Genomic DNA, 8,974 nt, shown 5'->3' with positions numbered 1-8,974 from the left:
TGTTACATAATTTCTTTTTAGCATCATTGTCAGAATTCCTATCTTCATCCCAGTGCCAGTGAAGACAAAGATAAAACCAAACTACAGCTTCTATGATAGCTATCACAGTAAACTGTATCAACTGATACATCAGTGAATAATAACTCAACAAGTAATGCTCAATCAAGGAGTCCATTTATTTTGGGAGGAAATGAACATATTGATAGATTCCTCCACTTTGAACTTCTTGCAGAACTTGCCTGGACTATGTATCACTTGTATGCATTGTGAACTATCTGTTGGTGCAGCAAATTGTGGTAGTGCTGGCATATCTTTGCTGATGGTGTCACTGGTAATTTTTCCAAAAGAACCATCAATTGGCTTGGTGTCATGGCATTTCTGTATCCTCCTCCCTTCTGCTAGTGATGGTCAAAAATTTGGGGGCCAACAGAGGTGAGGCAAAGAACCTCACCCCCCCCCACTGGCACCAAGGCCAAATTTGGGGGCCAACAGAGGTGAGGCAAAGAACCTCACCCCCCCCCACACACTGGTGCATAGGCATATCCACAAGTATGGCTGTATGCTGGATTGGTAGTCAGTGACGGGTATGATCCAATTGCAGTGGTACCAACCTAAGACAGGAGGCTGACACCTAGAGGTCAGCTCATCCGATGACGGGTAAGAACCATCTGTTGAATTGGACAACTTAACAGGCACAGTCCCTAAGCCACATTGCTTGTTCTTTAATTATCAGAAGGGGGGAGATGCTGAGAGCCATAGCCAAGTAGGAATGACACATGGCATTTTGAAAGGTGACCCTGCTCAGGGATTAGGGCGGCTCCAGGTTTAGGGTGGATCCTGCTGGATTAGGGTGGCTCCAGGTTTAGGGTGGATCCTGCTGGGAAGAGGGCATATCCTGCTGCCTCAGGCGACAGCTCCTTGAGTTCCTGTGGAGTTCTCGCGAGGTTTTGGGAGAATTGGTACGCAGAGCTGGGTGGAGGGAGAGTATTTTTCCCAGAACATGCATGTAGAGTGCTGGTGAGAGTTCGGGAATAAAGAGTCGCTGTTGGAATCTACAAGGCTTTTGTGGTGGCTTGGTTATTTTGTGCCCAGACAGACTGCAGCAGACTACTAATTAGAATTTAGGAACAGGATATAGTGCCTAAACAGGATTGGCACCAGGTCATGTATATAACCAGGGTAATACTTCTAAGTCAGGTCAAAGGTACAGATCTTGTTTTAAGAGCCTGATGACCAGTTTAGATTGAGAATTCATAAGGCTATCTATGCAGAGCATGATATCAGAATTATCATTGCAATTCTGAAAACAAACACAAAGATAACAAGCAGGGACTTGGGCTTCTGTAGGACTTGAAAAAGCACTTTGTTATGTGTCAATAAGGAGAAGGGACCCACACTTTGCCCATATTCTGACAATCAGAAACAGTGAATTACCATTAACAACAAAGATTAGTCATCAATAACCCCCAAACAGAGAATCTTGCTAAAGTTTATGTTGTGTGTTAGTGAGTAAATTCCTAAGACATTGTAAGCAAAATATCCTTGAGTCCTACAGAAGCACAGTTATATAGAAACTCAAGGTTAAATGGGAATGAAAGTGTAGTTAGAAGACCCAACTCTTGGTGAGAATGAGTAGAATGAAAGAAGGGTAAACTCAGGGTTCAGGGGAATTATGGGGCATAAGTTGCTGTCAGCTATGCTAATTTGGGATGTAGCAAATATTATTTTTACTAGGAGAGGTTCCATTGAGCAGAAAATGTTGGTCCTAACAGGTAACAGTTTGCTTTTTGTGATTCTCCAGATTAGGAAGGGATGGACACAGGAAACAGCACAGTGGTGACAGAATTCATCCTCCTTGGTTTGACCCAATCTCAAAATGCTCAAATCCTGCTCTTTGTGCTAGTCTCAATGTTCTACCTTGTAATCCTCCCTGGCAATATTCTTATCATTCTTACTATAAGATCAGATGCTAGACTTAATGCTCCTCTCTATTTCTTCTTGGGAAACTTGGCCTTCCTGGATGCCTCCTACTCCTTCATTGTATCTCCCAGGATGCTGGTGGACTTCTTCTCTGAGAAGAAAGTAATTTCCTACAATTGCTGCATCACCCAGCTGTTTTTCTTGCACTTCCTTGGTGTAGGGGAGATGTTCCTCCTTGTTGTCATGGCCTTTGACTACTACATGGCCATATGTCGGCCTCTACACTATGCAACAGTCATGAGCCCCAGGATCTGCTATGCATTGCTATTGGCCCTGTGGCTTGGGGCCTTTGCCCACTCCATTGTGCAAGTGGCCCTTATCCTGCACTTGCCCTTCTGTGGCCCAAACCAGCTGGACAACTTCTTCTGTGATGTGCCAGAGGTCATCAAGCTGGCCTGCACTGACATCTTTGTGGTGGAGCTCCTGATGATCTCCAACAGTGGCCTGCTCACCCTGCTGTGCTTCCTGGGCCCTCTGGCCTCCTATGCTGTTATCCTCTGCAGAATAAAGATACACTCTTCAGAAGGGAAGAGCAAGGCTATCTCCACTTGCACCACCCACATTATCATTGTGTTCCTCATGTTTGGACCTTCCATTTTTATCTATACCCACCCCTTCAGGGTTTTCCTAGCTGACAAAGTGGTTGCTGTCTTTCATACAGTCATCTTTCCTTTGCTAAACCCTGTAATATATACACTTTGCAACCAGGAAGTGAAAGACTCCATCATAAAGCTGTTATGTCAACACAGGGTGTTCTAAATGGAGTAGAAACATGAGTAAATCAACAGCAGAGAAAGTCCAATAAAAATGAAAAAAATTATTTCTTTATGCATTGAACAAATGAGTCATTAGGTAAGCATACTGTTACCAATCACTTTCAATTTTTGGGCTGTGTGGCATATGAAGGAGATAAACAACATCCAGTTGTCCTAGGGTTATATTCAAGTGAAGAAATAGAGGTGAAACTTTTAAATCAGAAAAAAATGTCAACAGCAGTGCTACACTGTAGATTGACTGGGAAGGTGCTAAATAGCTTGCTTTTGATTGTCAATAAGGTATTCTGACACAAACCAGCTGGTCCTTGGGTTTCAGCTGATACAAGATGATCTGAAATAGTAACCACACAATTACCTGAGATATTATAGGAAGAAAGGATGACTAATACAAGGATACACAATTTTATAAGTTTGGTACATTTGAAGACCACAAGAAAAAAAACGTAGCTTAGTGGAGTTGAAGCATTTCAAAGTGGCAAGAATTGAAAAGAAGAGAGTTTGGCAGGTAAAATTCTCCTGAAGTGTTTGAAGCAATGGAAAAAAGTTCACGCCCATTTAATCCTCAAATATGGTTATAAAAGGCATTCAACTGAAGAGTATTAATGTTTTCTACTTGCCTTAACGAAAAAGCCTCAAGAATCTGGAGGAATATGGGAAATAAAATTTCATTAAGTAGAAAAATTAATACAGTTAAGTAATTTTAATAGAGCCTTAATAAGTAACTTTTTCTTAAATTTGAAAAGGTTGTGATTTCCCTAACTGTTGTGGGTAATCTTGGAGAGGAATTTGAGATCCCTTTAAATGATTTCATCCTGAATATAATTCTGTTAGCTATTTGGTATGTCAATCTTTATTTAGTTATAGATGACTAAACCACTTCAATTTCTTTTTTTGTTTATTTGTTTGCTTGGATGAGGGTAATACCAGGTATCCTATATTTGAAATAGTTGAATGGGTGGTAAAAGCAGCCTATGAACTTGGAATCAAGTTTTATATATATATATATATATATATATATATATATATATATATATATATATATATAGAGAGAGAGAGAGAGAGAGAGAGAGAGAGAGAGAGAGAGAGCGCAAACTGGGTCAATTAAAGAAATCCTGTCCTCATAGCAATTATTAATATGCAGCACACAGCAATTATTTTTCTATTTCAGGCTACAAGATCACAGAACTGAAACTGTGTGCAAAACTCAGGAAAATAGCTCAGAGTTTCTCTAGCACTAGTAAATAGTAGATATTTCCATATAAAATGGAAACCTTATATTTCAGTCCCTATGCCACTTTCCTGATTTCTGAATTTAAGACTTACTAAGTCAATCAGAAGTTGTAAGAAGACTTTAGGGTCTAATTTTTATCCATGATACCTCTGGAGAAGACAAAGTTGGATTCTGTCTTAAGAAGAGTGGAAATCAGCTTCAACCTAAGTCTTCTTTGGATGAACAATGGCTTTCTAATTGTTTGTTGTGCAGTACTGCCCTGTGCATTGTAGATTGCTGGGTAGCACATCTGACCCCAACCTACTAGACGTAATGTTTGCCCACACTTGAGACTCTCTGGATTAAGAAGATTAGCTTCCTGTGTGTAGATCTTATAGTAATATGGTTAACAACCTCATTTTGCAAATAGTACATGATCCAGAGCCTATGCAACCTATGATTTTTAAAAAACTGTATTAATAGTATAATTAAAAACACTGGAAAATATTAGTATGCTATCTGAATATAAGAAAAAATCATTTGTATGTATTTCAATACCATCCAGAGTATGAAAGAAAATAATATCATTAAACTAACTATAATGACTGTGTTCAAATGGCAGAAAATAATGTATAAAAAAAGATAAAATATTGGACATGTGGCACATGCATGTAATCCCAGTGGCTCAGGAGGCAGAGGCAGGAGGATCACAAGTTCAAAGCCAGTCTTAGCAAAGGCAAGGCACTAAGCAATTCAGTGAGACCCTGTCTCTAAATAAAATACAAAATAGGGTTGGGGTGTGGAATAATTGTTCTAGTGCCCCTGAGTTCAATCTCCATCTCCCCAGAAAAGATAAAAGAATTTCAACAGAAAATTATAATTCAAGAAATCTTCAACTAAAATTATATAAATTAAAAATTTTTAAAGTAAGAATTCATCATGACTTTAAATTGACTAAACACAGGAAATTACAAAAAAGTTATCTAGAAATAAAGGGAATAAAAAATTTCAAATTAAATGCAAATTGGATAAAAAGGAAAATAAGGAAAGGGTATTAGAAATATGTAAGATACAATGGAAATATCCTACCTATGTATAGTTGACATCCAAGTAGTGTGGGAAAAAGAGAAAATGGGAAAGATGCAATATTTGCAGAGAACTTCTATAAAGTGATAAAGGGCATTGCCATGGACCACATGGACCACAAGTCTTTGGTCCATAAGTTGAATAAAGTTTTGAGAAAGAAGACCCAAACACATGAATGTAAAGCAGATAAAAGTCAGTGATACAGAGGCTCTTAGAAGCCGCTGATAGAAGGAAGCACATATTGACTTGAAAGGATAAACAGTAAGGGCAGCTTTTCCCCATAAAACAAACATGGAAATCAGAGTACAATGATACTTTGAAATTGCTGAAAGATGACAAAACAAGTCAAATAATTGTTATTAGATAAAGAAAATCGTTTAAGTTAAGAGAAAGACATTTCTCAGACAGAAAATTTGTTGCCTGAGAATTTGTACTAAATCAGTATTAGGAGTAGTTCTTCAGTAAAGAGACACTAATCCTGAAAGGAAACAATAAATTAAATGAAAGAATAAAAAATACGTATTGTTAATTGTCAAGTTGATACATGTAAATAAGTATAGACTGACTATTGACTGTACAAACAGTAGTGTATTTTAAAGGTTTTATCATACATATGTACAGTAAATACATACAGCATATATGTAATATATACATATTATACATGTTGTGTGTCTGTATGTGCACATGACAAGAGTCATGAACAATGAAAGAAACAATGAACAAGGAATTTAAGTGTTCTATAATTCGAACATATTAAATTATTTGGTCAATCTTCTAAGATCTTCTTCTACTTCTCTCTTTAGGGTTCTGTAGTTTTCATTGTATAAATCTTTCACCTCTTTTGTTAGGTTGATTCCCAAGTATTTTATTTTTTTTGAGGATATTGTGAATGGAGTGTTTTTCCTCATTTCCGTTTTAGAAGTTTTGTCGCTGATATACAGAAATGCCTTTGATTTATGCGTGTTGATTTTATATCCTGCCACTTTGCTGAATTCATTTATTAGTTCTAGTAGTTTCTTTGTAGACCCTTTTGGGTCTGCTAGGTATAGAATCATGTCATCTGCAAATAGTGATAATTTAAGTTCTTCTTTTCTAATTTTTATGCCTTTAATTTCTTTCGTCTGTCTAATTGCTCTGGCCAGTGTTTTGAGAACTATATTGAATAGAAGTGGTGATAGAGGGCATCCCTGTCTTGTTCCGGATTTTAGAGGGAATGCCTTCAACTTTTGTCCATTCAGAATGATGGTAGCCTGAGGCTTAGCATAGATAGCTTTTACAATGTCAAGGTAAGTTCCTGTTATCCTAGTTTTTCTAATGTTTTGAACATAAAGGGATGCTGTACTTTGTCGAATGCTTTCTCTGCATCTATCGAGATGATCATATGGTTCTTATCTTTAAGTCTATTGATGTGGTGAATAACATTTATTGATTTCCGTATGTTGAACCATCCTTGCATCCCAGGGATGAATCCTACTTGATCATGGTGCACAATTTTTTTGATGTGTTTTTGTATTCAATTCGCCAGAATTTTATTGAGGATTTTTGTATCTAGGTTCATTAGAGATATTGGTCTGTAGTTTTCTTTCTTTGAGGTGTCTTTGTCTGGTTTCGGAATCAGGGTGATGTTGGCCTCATAGAATGAATTTGGAAGAGCTCCCTCTTTTTCTATTTCCTGAAATAACTTGAAAAGTATTGGTATTAATTCTTCTTTAAAGGTTTTATAAAACTCCACTGTATACCCATCCGGTCCTGGGCTTTTCTTGGTTGGTAGTCTTTTGATGGCTTCTTCAATTTCATCCATCGATATTGGTCTGTTCAAATTGTGTGTATCCTCCTGACTCAGTCTGGGCAAATCATATGACTTAAGAAATTTATCGATGTCTTCACTATCTTCTATTTTTTTGGAATATAGGTTTTCAAAATAATTTCTAATTGTCTTCTGTATTTCTGTAGCATCTGTTGTGATATTGCCTTTTTGGCAGAACTAACATCATCAAAATGGTGATACTACCAAAAGTTCTCTATAGGTTTAATGCAATGCCAATCAAAATCCCAACAGCATTTCTTGTAGAAATAGATAAAGCAATCATGAAATTCATATGGAAAAATAAAAGACCCAGAATAGCAAAAGCAATTCTAAGCAGGAAGTGTGAATCAGGCGGTATAGTGATACCAGAGTTCAAACTATATTACAGAGCAATAGTGACAAAAACAGCATGGTACTGGTACCAAAACAGGCGGGTGGGCCAATGGTATAGAATAGAGGACACAGAGACTAATTCACAAAGTTACAACTATCTTATATTTGATAAAGGGGCTAAAAGCATGCAATGGAGGAAGGATAACATCTTCAACAAATGGTGTTGGGAAAACTAAAAATCCATATGCAACAAAATGAAATTGAATCCCTTTCTCTTGCCATGCACAAAAGTTAACTCAAAATGGATCAAGGAGCTTGATATCAAACCAGAGACTCTGTGTCTGATAGAAGAAAAAGTTGCCTCCGATCTACATATTGTGGGGTCGGGCTCCAAATTCCTTAATAGGACACCCGTAGCACAAGAGTTAATAACAAGAATCAACAAATGGGACTTAATTAAACTTAAAAGTTTTCTCTCAGCAAGAGAAACAATAAGAGAGGTAAATAGGGAGCCTACATCCTGGGAACAAATTTTTGCTCCTCACACTTCAGATAGAGCCCTAATATCCAGAGTATACAAAGAACTCCAAAAATTAGACAATAAGATAACAAATAACCCAATCAACAAATGGGCCAAGGACCTGAACAGACACTTCTCAGAGGATGACATACAATGAATCAACAAGTACATGAAAAAATGCTCACCATCTCTAGCAGTCAGAGAAATAAAAATCAAAACCACCCTAAGATACCATCTCACTCCAGTAAGATTGGCAGCCATTCTGAAGTAAGACAACAACAAGTGCTGGCGAGGATGTGGAGAAAAGGGTACACTTGTACATTTCTGGTGGGACTGCAAATTGGTGCGGCCAATTTGAAAAGCAGTTTGGAGATTCCTGGGAAAGATGGGAATGGAACCACCATTTGACCCTGCTATTGCCCTTCTCGGACTATTCCCTGAAGACCTTAAAAGAGCATGCTACAGGGATACTGCCACATCGATGTTCATAGCAGCACAATTCACAATTACTAGATTGTGGAATCAACCCAGATGCCCTTCAATAGATGAATGGATTAAAAAAATGTGGCATCTATACACAACGGAGTACTATGCAGCAATAAAAAATGACAAAATCATAGAATTTGCAGGGAAATGGATGGCACTAGAGCAGATTATGCTTAGTGAAGCTAGCCAATCCCTAAAAAACAAATACCAAATGTCTTCTTTGATATAATGAGAGCAACTATGAACAGAGCAGGGAGGAAGAGTAGGAAGAAAAGAGTAACATTAAACAGAGACATGTGATGGGAGGGAAAGGGAGAGAAAAGGGAAATTGCATGGAAATGAAGGGAGACCCTCATTGCTATACAAAATTACATATAAGAGGTTGTGAGGGGAATGGGAAAATAAACAAGGAAAGAAATGAATTACAGTAGATGGGGTAGAGAGAGAAGATGGGAGGGGAGGGGAGGGGGGATAGTAGGGGATAGGAAAGGTAGCAGAATACAACAATTACTAATAGGGCATTATGTAAAATTGTGGATGTGTAACTGACGTGATTCTGCAATCTGCATTTGGGGTAAAATTGGGGGTTCATAACCCACTTCAATCTAATGTATGAAATATGATATGTCAAGATCTTTGTAATGTTGTGAACAACCAATAAAAAAAATAAATTAAAAATAAATAAATAAATAAATAAATTATTTGGTCAAACTAATACTTCGAGTAGAATCTCTGGATATATGTTTAATCTTTATGAAATCCTGTAAAATACTAAT

At 37.5% G+C, this 8,974-nt stretch overlaps 1 protein-coding gene across 1 annotated transcript; it reads left to right on the top strand.

The window, feature by feature from the left end:
* Positions 1-1,812: 1,812 nt before the first annotated feature.
* Positions 1,813-2,739, top strand: LOC308646223 (olfactory receptor 4N5-like; the record flags this gene model as incomplete). The annotated part of the gene is made up of 1 exon (XM_081288886.1): positions 1,813-2,739. One exon carries the CDS (start codon positions 1,813-1,815, stop codon positions 2,737-2,739), a length of 927 nt encoding a protein of 308 aa, XP_081145012.1.
* Between the last annotated feature and the right edge of the window lie 6,235 nt (positions 2,740-8,974).

Source organism: Spermophilus citellus (genome assembly GCF_964194105.1).
Source record: "Spermophilus citellus genome assembly, chromosome: 4".
In the NCBI taxonomy this organism is placed as follows: Eukaryota; Metazoa; Chordata; class Mammalia; order Rodentia; family Sciuridae; genus Spermophilus; species Spermophilus citellus.
This window is presented reverse-complemented; position numbering and strand designations above follow the sequence as displayed.